The following is a 16,739-nucleotide window of genomic DNA, read 5'->3' as shown; positions in this document are numbered from 1 at the left end:
TTAATGCTATTTTGACAAGGAATTCCATGGAGATTGTATAAAAAGCCAAATAACTGCAAAAAATGTCACTTTTATTTTGCTTTACTGAAAACACAGTAGGAAGACAAAGATGGCCCATTTCTTATACCAAGAAAAATCATTCAAGAATGTAGTATATTGGGTCATTGTAAGTAAATTGGAGTTTTGTGTTTCTGTGTTGTTTTCAGAAAGATTCTTTTGAAATATTTTAGGGAGTTTATGGAGGGAAATAGAGAAATCAGTGGAGAAGCCCTTTAAGATAGATGCTTCTGCTGGCAATTATGGATATTTCTAAACATTTTGGTAGCAGTTCTTATAGTCGTGCCATGCTGCACAAAACAAGTATCCTTACTTCTTTCACACGCACACACAAATAAAAATAAAAATGTTGAGAGTGTTTTAAAATACACTAAAATTTTAAAACAGCACCAGCATTTCCTATGAGACTGGTAAAAAGTTTAATGTTAAATTGCTTTATTTCATGAACTATATCAAAACAGAACAAGAGGATGTATTAATCAAAGAAATATTTAAACTAAGGTAGGTTTTTCATTCCTCTTCTGTTCCTGGTATTTATTTCCCACCTGAGGAGGAGAGTAATCCTTTGTTTTCAGCACACAGTCATTTCTACAGACAAAGGATTTTAATTACATATGGGAAATAAACTGATTACTCTTAAGATGGGAGACAAAAAAAAAAATACAAAACAAGTTCTAAAAAAGCTGTTTTCTAAGGCTTTTTATGTAAAAGAGACTGTCCTTCAAAATGAATAAATTTTCAAATAATGAGTGTTTTTCTACCTAAGTTTACTTTAGTAATAAACAAATATACATGCTCTGATCCCACTGGAATCAGGTTTATGCGATCTCATTTGGTTATAGAATTATTAGCTTGATATTGAAGAGGAAATGTCTTCATTCTTGAGAATCTGGCAAAAGCTTTAGCTGTTTCTGCTCTTGAACAGTTCAGTCACTTTCCTTTGAGAGTCAACAGGAAATCACTCATCTGTGTATTTCCAACTCAATTTCTAGAACCAAGATACAACCTCATATCTGAGTTAAAAAAAAAAAAAAAAAAAAAAAAAAAGATTTACTCATAAAAAAAAAAAAAGTGGGTTTGTCCCTCATATCACCTGGGAATGCCAGCCTATACAGTATCATGTGAAGAACTCTGCCTTAGAAGGAAAATGTGAGTCGACTGGCTAGCTGCCATAATGGTCTATTAATGTTCATACATTTAGCAGTTATGTTTTGGTAATACAGTATGTAATTCTTATTCTATTAGCAAGTTTCCTGCATAATAGAATAGTATATTATTATAGATTCATTAGCTATGATATGAAATTCTTAGCACAGTCACTGACATTGGTAAAAGACGGTCAAACTGTTCATTTTTATGGGTAGTTGACTACTTTTTTCAATTGTGCAGAGTCTATCTGCATTGACATCCTCTTAAATTTGTGTTTTTCATTCTTTTTCTTGCTAGTCTTAGATTTCTTTGTGACACTGTGCTTTTCGATGACCTAATTTGGGCCTCAAGCATAGCACCTGCAGTGCTGAGAAATTCTCTACGTATCATGCTTTCTTTTCCTTCTGAGTATGTGAAACCTCCACAGTAACTAACAATGTCCACCCCCCTTCTTTTGCTGGTTTAGCAACCCTTAGTAGAGCATTGTTCCATGGCAGCCAGGAATACATCAGTTTACACCAGGAAGTTTGGCATTTTGTCATTCTCATTCCTTACCCAGTACTGCACCAGGATATACTCCTGGGAGACTCACAGTGACAGCAAGGAACATTTGCCTCTAGTTTAAGTAGCCTAAGGGAAATCTTCACTGTGAGCAAGTACAGACATTGGTTGGGAGAGTTGTTTAAAATTCTTTCAAAAACACTTTTTTGTTACCATGGTTCATAGTGAAAGAACTATTTTGTGGATGATACATCATACTCGTACATTTGTTTTTTTTTTTTTCCCCAGCAGCCAACCATTTAGAACACAATAGCTGAAAGATTAGTCAAAGCATGGGAGGGTAATAATGGTATTACGTTATTTCTTTTGCACAAAGAACCATACTCGTTGGTTATATTATGAAGAAATCCAGTTCTTTGTTAATGACAGCTTTATTGAAGACAAGCTTTCAGAATGAATATACTAGAAATCCTATTAAAGTGCCATCCATTAAACCATTAAAGCACTCATTAAAACTGTTAGTACAGACTTGTTATTCATGAGTTATTGGTCTTTCACACTTCTGAAATGTGTCTGCCAATACCACTCTACTCTTTGTTCCAGTGTAACTACTAAATCTGAGGAAACATAGATTGACTTTCTTTTGCCAAAACAGAGCTTTATGGGAGGGTAGTTAGGCCACAAAGTGGTTCAGATTGGTGGGAAAAGGAGGAAAGATTGAAGTTCAGGCCCATTTGCCCAGTTCTTATTAATGAATTAAATGATCTGGCTATACATCACACAAAGAAGTGAGAGTGCTCATAGTAGAAGTATAGTATGCTGCCATGATGAACACATCATCATCTACTTGTACAAATAGCTGACAGAAAGCTGCTGATTGTTTTTTTTTCTTGGTACGGAAAAAAGCTTTAGATCACTCATATATTAAGGAATGAAAAGGGGAAGAAGAATACAGAACAGTTTAAGTTAAGCTTTAATTATGTAAACTATTATTAATAATTTATAAATCCAATATGAATACAATAGGTACATTATAGAACTGAAGTTCTTTCTCATAATGGGCAAAAATCTGCTTAGACCATTATTTTCTAAGTGCAATTATAAACACAAAAATACATCATAAATGTTAAATGTTCAAGGATTTGTAATTTTGAATAGAGGAAATTGTACAGAATTTATGTGTGCAGAATTACGTGTGTCCAGAGTATTCAGGCACTGTAGGTAAAAACATAAAGGATCAGGCAGAGTGTCTCTTTCAGTTATATATCCAGAAATAATGCACAGCAACATTGCCTCATTCTGGGGCAGCGGGCTGCTCTGTAACTAGAATATTTACATATATACCTCACAAATATATATTCATGGTTAGTGTAGATGTGCTTTATTCATCGTCAATAATTGCTTTTATTTAATAAATTGTTTATAGTATAATGCTTTTAAAATACTGTGAGCATCTTTAATTTATTTTGATATTAGAGTGATTATGTTCTGCATTGTTACTAGAACTCTGAGCTAAATGCATACCACTTTCTATAATACTGAAAACTTGCGTAGCAAACATCCTGCACAAGTTTTCATATTCACCTCCATTCACTCAAAAAGGAAAAAAGGAAAATTCTTTCTAAGAATCACTATATAAATATGATAGCTTTGTAAAACTCTCAATAAAGTGCTTAAGATATGTTAAGCATAGTCACACAAGTTGGTAAGATTATGAACCCAAATATTATTGCTATTTTTTTTTCTAAATACACTTTTTGGTGAAAAAAAAATGTGGAAATGAGAAGAAATCAGATTCACTGAGAGTTAAAAAAAAAATAATAAAAGAATTCCTTTTAAACTGTTACTAACACCCATAGCAGTACAATTCAAGTGAATCCTATCAAAACCACAAGTAAATTTTGTGTAGCACCCATCATGCTCCCAAACTGTTAGTTTCTTCATTGTTCCTCTAAAAAGTCTAATTTAATTTCCTCTTGATGGAGAAGCTGCCTCACACTCTGCTCAGGTGAGGCAGTACGTGAAGGCGAAGTGAGAATCTGAACCACCACAATCTTCTCAGTCAATCTCAGTCAAGTTACAAAGGAGAGCTCATCTAGGTCCAGTTCCAGAGTACTGTAATAAACCAAAACAAAATTCAGGAAAATTAACTAGTGAAATGTTATAAAAGTTAATTGAGTCTAGGGCTTTAGTAGATATGATAAGATACTGAGCCTTGGTTTCCTAAACAGAAATGCTCAGCTATTCTAAGACCTACATCAGGAAGCCAGGCAAAATGATTTTTTTTAGAATAATCTCAAGAAAGAAGCAAAGTAATTTTCTGAATATTAGTAAAATAAATTTTAAGATACATAAAGATGCATAAGAATTAAGCAGTTTTGTGGATAGACAAGTATTAATTATTAATCTAAGGAATAAATACTAGTAGATCAAATAAATTAATTTACCCCATGTCCATTGTCTGATAATACCTACTGTAACAGATTACAGGTCATATTTTTAATTTCTGTTAATATAAAATGTACTTGGAGCTGTTGTAACAGAACCTGGGACGAGTCAGTGTAAGTGATATAAAATCACAGAATCACAAAAGTAATGGCTTGACCCTGCAGTAGTAGTATGGAACTTCTGACCTGTGCTTGATTGCTGACCTACTGATGGAAAGTGAACACAGTGTTGGTGAAGAGACCCATCTAGGCATATCTTCTTGTTAGTTTTTTACAATTTAGAGCAAGTCAGCAGAGGGAACTGCCGATTGTTGCCAGAAGTAAAAGACATGAGCTGTAAAAATGAGCTGTGTATATATGTTGCTAAAACACTTCAAAGGTCTCTACTATTACAGAAAGGGAAAGTAAAACAATGTGTGATTCATCATGACTTCTCAGTGTTACGTGGCCTTTTATACAGACAGTACCAGAGCAGGCGTAAGCAGGTACCATCTGCCATTTACTCTGTATGTATATGTCAGCCACAGTGCGAACAATAGACCTGGAGTTCTCCTACAAGTGAAGCATGAAGGAATGCACAACAAATTTCAGTACATTAACTGCATTCTGGAGCATGAAAGAAGCAGAAAATAAACAGTGATTCTAGGACTAGTGAGTGTGTAAATAAGAGGTCATTAACATTTCCTAAATTTATCTACATTGCTCACTTACCTGTGAGTCAAGGAAATAAAAATCAACAGTCATTATATTCTCCCTGGTTCCCTGAGCAACATTGGTATCATTGGTATCATATTGGTCTGGCACCAAAATGAAAAAAAATAGACAGAAACAACATTATTTTTCTTCTGGAAAACTTCTTCAAGAACATTTGGAGTTTATTTAGTAAACAGGACACTGAATTGTTTGAACATGTGGACTTAGTAATAGAGCAAGAAAAAAAGAATATCTATCCCCCTTCTTCCCAGTGTTTTTAAGATTTCTGACATTATTAATTTATTTATTTATTTATTTATTTTCAGTCTCTGTTATATAAGTATTACCCATTTGCAAAACTGAATGAAAAGAAAAAGTGAGGGATAGCATACCCTTGCCTTTCTGAAGAGAAGGCAATTACCTCAAATTTGAAAAAGTTGATTGGAAATTCAGATGCATAAAAACTGAATGTTTGATTGATTTAGTTTAAAATACTATATGTTGCAAAGCATCCCAAAGTCAGTTTTCTTTCAAATGCAAAATATTTCCGTAGTAAAACTATAGGAGCATATGTTTAGTAACCTTTATAAATATAAGTATGTAGTCCTCAGCTAAAATTTTCAATTTTCTTTTCCTCTCTTTCTCTTTTGAAGTCTATTGATCCTGGTCAGCAGTTTACATGGGAACACTCTAACCTGGAAGTAAACAAACCAAAGAATAGATATGCGAATGTAATTGCATATGACCATTCTCGTGTTCTACTCTCTGCAATAGAAGGTAAGGAGACCTTTAAAATTAAATTAAATAAATTCTAAAATCCATTGTAATACTAGCTCCTGATATCTTTGCATAGTAATATAAAGAAGTGTTAATTAAATTGCTTCCAGTAAATTCCTGTAATGACAGTTCTTTTCTTCTCAGTAATTCATTATGAAATTGCACTGAAATTGACACAGGGTCACATCTAGCACCAAATATGTCAGGTCTCTGCATGTATGCCAAGGTATTACCTAAAGTAAATTGTCATTGCTGTTTACTTGCACTAGTTCTGGAGAACAAATACATCAACAACTGTGCATGAATTAAGGTTTCTGTCTAGCAATAACATTATCGACATATCTGGTTATTGAGTTCCGGTTGCCAAATCCTTAATCTAGGAAAAAAATCTGTTCAATTTTGTGTTCTTGGAAAAAGTGTGGATAACCCTTTATAAAAGCTTCATTTTTTTTTTGTCTGTTTAATTTACTATCTGAATATTGAATGAAATACACACACACAGACGTTATTGAAACCTCAGTATTTTGCTACCAAAAGATTGGCAGAGAGGTATGATGACAGTTTTTCATTATATCTTTCTTTGTCACAAAGGTCTCCAAAAAATTGAAAGTTTAAGAGTTTTGACTTAAGCATCTGAAGTGAAGAGCCTTGGTTATTGTGTCTGTTTTACCAGGTGCTAAAGCAACAGGAATCACCGGATTTCACTCAGGATTTCTTCTCTTGCCAGTTCTGCCTTATAATTAATCTGCTTCCTGGGTTGAAGCAGATTTTCAGTTTATTCCATAGTGTTGACAGACAGGTATTAATAATGGCCAGAATATAATAGTTTATATATTTAAGTGAAATGAGTAAAATAAAAATAAAATTTCCTTTAGTGTCTGTGACAGAGCTTGCATATGATATATAAGATCTAGGGAACTGTATTGAGAGTCATAATTATGTTAATCCTAACATGCTACTAGTTAAACTGCAGGGTGTTTTGATTTACAGTTATAAACAGTTTCTTACATTTGACTGACCTGAAGACATTGGATACAGGAGGGAAGATATTATAGGTGCCATCAATTTTATTAACAGCAGTTTGGTGAAGAAAAAGGCACTCGTACTGACTGAGGTTTAGATATTTCCTTTATTTATTGCAGCTGCATATTGTGGGCTTTGATTATACAGATAAAAGCTTTTCAAACGTATTAGAAAATTTAATGATTGCCTTGAAGAATTTGTGTCTGATAATCTGCTTACATTTTTTTCCACCTCTGAAGCTCATACGGTTGCACTGCCTTTTTTTTTTTTTAACGTCAGTTATCACATTTTGCTTCTTCTGCACTGCTTTGTAGAAGAATATAGCTGTAGAGAGTCCTACTGCCTCCTGACAGAACTATGTCTCAACACAGAGGCCAGTGTGCCTTGATTAGCATTATATTTTATGAAATTAAAGAAAAATATTCCTTTCTGTGTCACTGGTACACAAACAAACATACAAACAAAAACTCATGGGCATACAGTACGGAAAACTCAGCATTTGGACAGCCATTCTGCATTGTTATGCAAAGTTCTTTGGAACAAAATGTTTAACTCAGAAATAAGTATGTTCATTGAAGACAGGATTTTGATTGAACAAAGAGTTGTGTAACAGACAAAAAAGTCTAATTGCAAATAAATGTATTTGTTAATTTATAAGCAAGTCAGACATCTGGACTTAGAAAGTTCTGCCATGTTCTCCTTCATGTAAGTGACTCATGAAATTTGGCTCCCTAAAAGAAAACAAACCTATTCTGAGAATAAGAAGAAAAATTAAGAGGCAAAACAGAAACCATTGATCAAAGTAAGTAAAGGTATCAATTATGCAGTGTATTGGACTGCTTTTTAAAAATAATAAACAGTAAAAACATGAAAAAATTCTTAACTTTACCTGTAGGAAGGGATTGAATATATTTATAATGGGCAGAGAGAACAAACATTTAAACTGTAATGTTTGTTTATTTTTATAAGAAAGCAATACCGTGATGACGTTAACATTTCTAACACTCTAACACTCTAATACAGTGACCTTAAACAAAGAAATACATTATAGTCTTATGGAATGTCAGTGTTAGACATAAAACTACAAATGAGATTTAGATCCGTCTGGTGATTTGCATAATTTCCCTACCAGGGAATCACAGAATGGTTAAGGCTGGAAGGGACCTCTAAAAGTCATCTGGTCCACCACCCCTGTTCAAGCAGGGACACCTAAAGTAGGTTGCCCAGACCCATGTCCAGATGGCTTTTGAAGATCTCCAAGGAGAGAGCCTCCACAACCTCTCTGGGTAACCAGTTACATTTCTCCATAAACTGCACAGTATGGAAGTGCTTCCTGATGTTTAGACAGAACCTCTTGTACTCCAGTTTGTGACCATTGTCTCTTGCCCTGGCACTGGGCACCACTGAAAAGAGTCTGGCTCCATCTTCATTGCACCCTTCCTTCGGGTATTTATACATGTTGATAAGAAATAAATACTTTCAATATTGTTTTAAATAAATAAATGAACAGATAGATAGATAGATAGATAGATAATCTCCTTAGGCTGTGTTATTAAACAAGCTAATCAGGGCCTAAATTTGGACTGCATTGCATTTTCTTACAACAATATGGAGAATATATATATTTTTTTTTTAATACTTCTCTTATCTGAAGTTCTTGGAGGCAGTCAGAAGGCTAATGTCAGTGGCAGTGAGGTCTAATAATCACTGTGCTCCTGAGCTACATTCTACACCTGGAACCTTTGCCCCTGAGCATCTGCCAAACTGCAGTCGTGCACTAATCACGACTTTGCCACCTGATGGTGTTCCACAAATGTGGAATGTTACAACTGCTACTTTAGAATGGGGTGCAAAGACAATTCAGTTCAGTTGTCTATCTCTGACTGAGGCCGATATGAAGCACTTATTGTAAAGTCTTAAGAAGCATATAGTAGAGATTTGAAATTACTTTCCACCCATTGATAATACCAAGTTGTTAAAAGTTGTCTAAGTCCTGAAACACAAGTATTATTAACTCTTTCAAAGTGTTTATTTTGGTACCTTTTATAATTCGTTACATATAGAAATGTTCTATCCTTTCTTTGTGTCCCCATCTTCTTGGCCTCTGTAATTGCCTGTAGCAAGGAGTTCCACCACATACTTGCTCAATTTGCAAGACACATTGTTTATATTTTTAAACTCATCACTTTTAAATTTTATTTCATTACAATCATAGAATCATAGAAGTTATCATCTAGGTGCTTTAGGAACCTCCTGGACTTGCTCATGTCAGCCGTGTGGTGATCCCAGTTGATGTCTGGCAAGTTGAAATCTCCCATAAGGACAAGGGGAGTTGATCTTGAGGCATCTTTTAGTTCTGCAAAGAATAATTCATCGGCGTTGTCATCCTGGCCAGGTGGTCTGTAATAGACTCCCACAACGACATCCCCTTTATTTTTTCGTCCCTTAATCCTTACCCAGAGGCTCTCAACTTTGCCATCGCCAACTTGAAGTTCCACACAGTCCAGCCCATGCTTCACATACATCGCCACCTCGCCTACCCTGCCTGTCCCTCCTGAAGAGCCTGTAACCATCTATTGCAACACACCAGCCACAGGACTCATCCCACCAGGTTTCGCTTATGCCGATGATGTTGTAGCTTTGGGACTGGGCCAAAACTTCTAGCTCATCCATTTCATTCCTCATACTGCGTGCGTTTGTGTAGAAGCACTTCAAATGTGCCTCCCTACACACAAGCACCTTGTGGAGCTGACTGAAGGACCTCATTGGCACACAGTCCCTCTGATTCTAGCACGCCATCCCTTAGCTCATCACCGGCGTGCCTGGTTTTATCCCCTTCCCCCTTCAACTCTAGTTTAAAGCCCTATCTATCAGCCCTGCCAACTCCTGAGCAAAAATCCTTACTCCTCTCTGAGAGAGGCGCATCCCATCTGGTGACAGCAGGTTTGGCGTCATGTAGACCTTCCCGTGATTGAAAAACCCGAAGTTCTGTCGGTTGCACCAGTCCCGAAGCCACGTGTTAATGTGGTGAGCCCGCTTGTCAGCATCGATCCCCCCTATCGGAAGGACAGAGGCAAACACAACCTGTGCCCCTGATCCTTTAAGTAGTCGCCCCAAAGCCCTAAAGTCCCTTTTGATCACTCTTGGACTTCTCATTGCTACCTCGTCATCACCAGCCTGAAAGACCAGTAGCGGGTAGTAGTCAGTGGACTGTGCCAGGCGCTTGACTTTCTTAGCTAAGTCTCTCACCCGAGCCCCAGGGAGACAACAAACTTCCCTGTGGGTTGGGTCCGGTCAGCGTATCGGGCCCTCTGTCCCTTTCAAAAGGGAGCCCCCCATGACAATAACCCTTCTTTCTTTCTTGACAGATGATGTAGCAATGCGGGGGATAGGTTGCCTTGCCTTAGGCACCTTCTCCAACTGGGACGGGCTTTCGTCTACTTCGTTGTTCTGACTGTTGTGTTCTAGACCCTCATACCTGTTACATAAGGGTAGATGGGAAGGTGAGGTGGGCAGGGACAGGGCTCGCCTACCACCCCGAACAGGAACCTGCCTCCATTCCCCCCCGTGGCCTAGGTCTCCTCCTACTGCCTGGTGGGGTGGGGGAACTTTTGTCTTCTGTGTAGCAGGAGACACTTGTGCTGTGGCAGGCTCGTGAGTCTGTCTCAGAGAGGGTAGACCACCACCAGTCAATTTCCCTCTCTGACTCCCTGATGCTCCTGAGCCTGCTCACCTCCTCCCAAAGCTCCGCTACCTGTTTGAGCAGCTCTTCAACCTGGGCACACCTCCCACAGGCATACCCCTCGCTGCTGCTGTCGGATACTGACAGAAGACTCGGGCACACCCTGCAGCCCAAGACCTGGACGGCGGTGTGTTTCCCCGAGCCCTCCGTCTGAGTAGCCAAAGGCATTAGGAATCCCTTTGGAAGTAAAACTCAGATTAGTTGTGGTAATTTGAATTTCCACCTGAAGAAAAACTTTCCTTTGCAGAATTGTGTTCCCATACATTCCGGAAATCCCATCTCCTGGATTGTACTGTCTTTGGATGTGTCTGAGAGGGACACTTGCAAGTGAAATTTTACACTGTAATGAAAGAACATAAGAACATACTGAAATTTCTTGTATGCATCTTAGATGGATCTGAGGGCAGAATTTATAGATTAAAAGAGAAGTAGACCAAGTTAAAACAGTTAGATCTGTAAACTTAAGCCTCTAAGGAATAAACAAAATTTTGGGGGAAAAAAAAAATAAAATGATTTAGCCTTCTGCCTTTTAAAAAGGCTTGTCAGCTCTTTTAGGAGACATCCAAGACTAAAGGTCTCCCATATGTGGCATAGGTTTACATAATGACAGTCATGAAAAATATATAAATATAAATAATGTCCATCATATTTCAGCAGTGTAAGTTTTGTTTGATGTGAAATGTAGTGGCTTTAAACTTCTGCTACAGCTAGAAGAGTGTGATTATAATGTGAAAGCTCAAAAAAAAAAAAAGGCAAAAATCTACAAAATTTTTATTAATTTGATTGTCATTTATCAGTAAATTAATATTCAGTATGTAGGCCATGCTCTTTAGATTTAGAAAGTATTCTGGTCAATGGAAGTTTGTGAACAGTTGTGGAATATACGCTTTCTCATACTGTAATTATGTTATATTCTGCAAACAAAACGTAATTAAATGCTGAGATTAATTTTAGGACACTTCAGCTCTGCAATTCTAGAGTGCCCTAAGAATAGCAAAAGTATTGCAGTGATGTGGCAACAGACTACAGAAAGATCAATGAACAATTTAGAGTAGTGTTCACGGTGGCTATCTCAACTACAATGATGATAGAAGTATTAATAAAAGGTATAATAATTATGGGCTATGCTGTTATATATAATAATTCTGGCCTACTTAAGCTGTTATATTTATAATCTATCAACAAAAAATGAGACATTCTCGATTCTCTTGAAATCTGCTTGGCACAATTGTGACTTTTTTCTGTACACATACCCAAACTGTCTATCTTGAAGTCTTCAGCAAAATGTCAAGTTGCTTTTTTCTTGAACAGAGAATGAAGAATTGGCACCTCACTATTTACTGTGCACTCTCACATTGAAACTGGCCCTCTTAGTGTATCATTTAGACATATAAATGATTATTTCTGTCCAACAAGACGCCTTTTTCAAATTGGTTAAGTGCTATTCAGTCTTAAAGAGCTGGAGAATCACTGAGCCAACTTTCAGACAGCTGTAAACAGTATGATGACTTCATGATGGATTTGGATATCTGCTTTGCACTATCATTCAAGGTACTGCTATCACAATATATTGTGGCCATTGTGCTGGCATAATGCTGTGTCTCTGAGGGACTGCACTGAACAATGCATTTATTTTCATTCTGCCCTATCTTAAAATCGACCTTACATGTTTCTCCTCTTGCCTTAATACATAGTTCCCATATATTCCCTATATGTCACATTTTCCAGATTTTCTTGCTTTTTTTTTTTTTCCAAATAATTTTCTTCTGCCCTCTACACAGTCCCTTTCTTTGTCCCGCTGAATTTTGCATGTTCTGCCCAGCACTTTTTGATACTGCTTTCTTTCCAAAACTTACTGTAATTAAACATTTAACTTTGAAATTCCATATCTCTTTCATCCTTTCCCTCTTTGCCAGATTCTCATAATCCTAACTGCTCATCCACCATACACAAATCTATAGTTTTTCTCTTTCTTTCACTTTTCTTTCCTTACCTTACATTATGTTAGGATATTATATACTGCATTTCCCTCACTCTTTGTGCAAGGTTTTCATTTTACCAGTGTTCATGGTTGCAAATACCTTCATTGGTCTGTGCTACTGTTTTCTCCAGTGAGGTTTTGCAGCACAGATTTGTGCTTAGACCATTTGATTTTGGTAACTTCCTTGCCTACAAGGATTTCATATTGCAAAAAGTTCTTCATAAACATTTGTTATTGGCATCGACTAGCTTTGTTTTTGCTCTGACATGTCAAAACATCAGTCATTGATCTAAACCAATAGTACAGCTTGATCAGCATTTTCAGTTCATCATTACATTTTCCTAACTTGCTTGTAAACATGACAGTATTTAATGCTATTACTTCATGCTCTTTTTATGACTAACACCACATCTCTTAGGGAAGAAGCACAGAAACAAAGGTTTATGGTTTAATTTGTTTTAAATAGAAAGGCTGTTTGGTACTTAGCCTTTGTAAAGACTTGAAATAATTTCATGATTTGATTTCAGTTTGTGAATAAAACGTGAAGTCTAATTAAAGCTATTTTAGATTATAACCATCCTCAGGAAATCAAATGAGTAATTCCGAGGTCTGCTTTATTAGCCTTGTGGTGTGCATCCCTGTGCATGCTCCAGCAAGCTATACTGTCATTTCAGCTTGTGAGTACAGTCTCACCATAAATCAGTAGCTATAGAGTGCTTTTTTCTTTGTTGTGTTTTGGATTTTTTATTTGTTTGTTTTTTAATTTTTTTCACTTTATTTGTGGGATTTTCTAATATTGTTTCACTGTTCATTCAGTCTTTCTCAGTAAAAACTCTACTGCTTTGTTCTCCTGAGATATTTGAAAATAAGATGTCCTTTCTGCTCAGCTACTCATCTGATCCCCTGTTCTGATTTATTCCTGTCTGGCAGAATAAGGAGATTGCAGACTCTGGTCATTTATCACTATCATTGAAAAAGCTACTAGAAAATAATTATGGTAAAATTATGATCTGGTAGCTTACTTTTTTATGCAGAAACTGTCTCTCTGCCTTAATGAAACTTGTAAAAGTCAAGTTATACTTGGATTACTTTAAATTAACACTTCAGATATGACATCCTAAATCTTCTTTAAACTCCACTGATGCCAGTAGAGTTAGTTAAGGTTCATATCAATATTACTGAAGGCAAAATTTAGTTGCTTTGTCCCCTTCTTGACCCGTGTTTTCACAGAACTGACCTCTCTTAATTCTTACACCCAAATTTAAGTAATGATGGCAGTTGCCTCGGTGCTTGTTCATATGTTGCCTTCAGGCTATAGAAGCTAACAAAGGTTTGCAAGGTTTCATTGCAGTGCAGTGAAACTAGTTCTATGTGATTTTTATTTATTTATTTATTTATTTTTCCACTATTGGACTTGACAGAGAATTGTTCCTCTTTCTCAGCTCAAAATGAGGTTATGGCCAGAAAAGTCATTCCAGAAAGTGACACTTAATATTTAGATTTATCTTCCTTTGATAATTGTTTCCACTTGGTCAGTGTAGAGATTTACAGATATTTAGGTTTGGTAAATGTTGTTTTTAAACTGCACACACTTCATTAAACCTCTTATGATAAGGCAGTTTCCCTTGGAGGAACATAGTTGATAAAGAAAAATTGATATGGCAAAATGTGAGACAGAAAGTTGGAGTGGCAAAATGGTATTACAGAATATGAAAGGATTTTAGCCCAGAATGAGAAACTGAGGTCATGTGTATAGACAGCGATGAAGAGGCTCTGTGCAAAAAAATGGGGTTGATAGTGAAAGGGACAAAGAAAACACCTAATGGATCCTGTGGGTGAGAGAGACAATGAAGCTGAGTGTTGAGAAATCTCTTGATTTCAGTGGGGATATAACCCTATACAGTCCTATCTTCTGCTAGAGAGAAATCTGTGACAAAAATCTTCAGAGTGTAAATTGTTGAAGAAGTAACTAATTTTCTTCCTGAAAGTGAATTAGCTAAGAAACTAGCAGTAACTCAGGTCCTGGTCCTGTGGTGAAGAGGCTTTCCTGTCCACGTCCCATGTCCCAGCCACATCATTTTCATACAGTATGGGACTGAGTTACTTTATAATTTTTTTTTTTTTTTTCTGGCTAAAGGACATATAAGGCATTTTGTGTCCTCTTGATAAAAGTCAAATGCAGAATAAAATGGAAATTTCTATTTTAACCCTATCTGAAAGGAAATCCTCTTTGCAAATATCTGTAATTGTTAATTTCAATTGTCTCTTGCTTGCATATGTGATCAAGCAAGATATAATCTGAAAACTAGCTTCTTATAATTCTATTTAAATAATTGTAATTTATTCAATTTATAAATTATTTGAATATGATACATTGATAAATTTAATGCGAATTAATAAATGTAAGAGCATTAACAAGTTTAGAAATTCTGATTTATTTTTTTTTTACATTGAGTACTAGTAGCATTGGCTGCTAAGGTTTGTAAAGATTATAGAATCATAGAATGGTTTGGGTTGGAAGGGACCCTTAAAGATTATCTCATTCCAACCCCCTGCCTTGGGCAGGGACACCACCCAATAGACCAAGCTGATTAAAGCCCCATCCAGCCTGGTCTGGAATACTTCCAGGGACAGGGCATCCACAGCTTCTCTGGGCAACATATTCCAGTACCTCACCACCCTCTGAGAAAAGAATTTCTACCTAATATTTAATATAAATCTACCCTTTTTTACTTTAAAGCCATTATCCCTTGTCCTATCACTACCCTCCCTCACCAGCTTTCCTAGGCCTCCTGTAGGTACTGGAAGGTCTCTTTGGAGCTTTCTCTTCTCTAGGCTAAACAACTCCAACTCCCTCAGCTTTTGTTCATAAGAGGGGTGTTCCAACCCTCTGATCATCTTCAGGGCCCTCCTCCTTCCTCCAACAGGTCCATGTCCTTTGAATGTGGGGCCCTGAACTCAACACAATATTCCAGTACTCGCCAGAGCAGAGTATATGGGCAGAATCACCTCCCTCGACCTGCTTGTCATGCTTCTTTTGATGCAGCCCAGAATATGGTTGGCTTTTTCTGGGCTGCAGATGCACACATGGCCAGCTCATGTTGAGCTTCTCATCAACCAACACCCCTTTACCTCAGGGCAGCTCTCAGTCCATTTGCTGCCAAGCCTGTATTTGTGTGCCACCTTGCACTTGGCCTTGACGAATTTCATGAGGTTCGCATGGGCCCACCTCTCAAGTCTGTCCAGGTCCCACTAGATGTCATCTCTTCCCTCCGGCATGTCAGCCACAGCACACAGTTTGGTGTCATCAACATCCTTGCTGAGGGTGCACTCAATCCCACTGTCCGTGTCAATCAAAAAAGATTAAATAGCACCAGTCCCAGTACTGACCTCTGAGGAACACCACTCATTACTGATCTCTACTTGGACATTAAGCCGTTGACCACAACTCCTTGAGTGCGACCATCCAGCCAATTCCTTGTGCACTGAGTAGTCCATCCATCAAATCCATGTCTCTCCAATTTAGAGACAAGGACATGCGGAACAGCATCAAAAGCTTTGCACAAGTCCAGGTAGATGATGTCAGTTGCTCTTCCCTTACCCATGGATGCTGTAACCCTGTCGTAGAAGGCCACCAGATTTGTCAGGCATGATCTGCCCCTAGTGAAGCCATGTTGGCTGTCACCAATCACCTCCTTATTTTCCATATGCCTTTGCAGAGTTTCCAAGGGGATGTGCAGTATCTCCAGGAGATCATTCTTTAGTGCACAATAACTTATGCTTATTTTTTTTTGCTGAGTTGTGAGGTATCAGCTCTAGAGGACAGCTTTCCCAGAAGATCATTTAACCACTTTACAAAGTGTTGTTTTTCTTTTTCATTTTTCCTCAGGCTTTTATTTATAACATATGCTTCAAAGTATGATACCAGGCCTCATAATGTAATCCTAATTTATGCAGAAAACATTTTTTACCAGCTTTCTCAGTTCCTTTGGTAATAATACCCAGTTGGTGCAGATTTCTCCTGTTGGCTTCATTTTTCTTTCTCATCTGTTTTGTGCGAAAGTGTTTTATTATCTTGATAAGGGAAAAAAATATGGCATTGTGCCGAGCAGTTGTATCTTCTAAGTCATTAATTCCAATTTTCACAATAAGAAGTGTTGTGTAAAAAAACTTCCAAGTTTACAAGAGGGAAGCTTTTAAATAACAACTCCATTTATAGAGGGAAATTGTGCTTTTCAGCTATAGACTATGCAGGTTTTGAAGGTTTTACGTTTTATTTTTCTCCGAGATACTTTCAATTAGTTCTAATCATAGTCAGCCAGTCTTCCTGTGTCCATCCATGCATGCTGCCTGAGAGGTGCCATTTTTC

The 16,739-nt window shown here is 37.0% G+C and overlaps 1 protein-coding gene across 44 annotated transcripts in view; it reads left to right on the top strand.

Annotated features, from left to right (window-relative positions):
• PTPRD (protein tyrosine phosphatase receptor type D) overlaps positions 1 to 16,739 on the top strand; it is a 411,363-nt gene that overhangs the window by 327,422 nt on the left and 67,202 nt on the right. For all 44 annotated transcript variants that reach the window (XM_040541837.1, XM_040541861.1, XM_040541835.1 and 41 more), the window contains one exon: positions 5,501 to 5,624. In XM_040541837.1, coding sequence (XP_040397771.1) covers positions 5,501 to 5,624 — 124 coding nt within the window. The remainder of the gene's footprint in view (positions 1 to 5,500; positions 5,625 to 16,739) is intronic.

This window comes from Cygnus olor, chromosome Z, assembly GCF_009769625.2.
Source record: "Cygnus olor isolate bCygOlo1 chromosome Z, bCygOlo1.pri.v2, whole genome shotgun sequence".
In the NCBI taxonomy this organism is placed as follows: Eukaryota; Metazoa; Chordata; class Aves; order Anseriformes; family Anatidae; genus Cygnus; species Cygnus olor.
The sequence above is the reverse complement of the archived record's forward strand: the minus strand, read 5'-3'. Positions and strand labels throughout refer to the sequence as shown.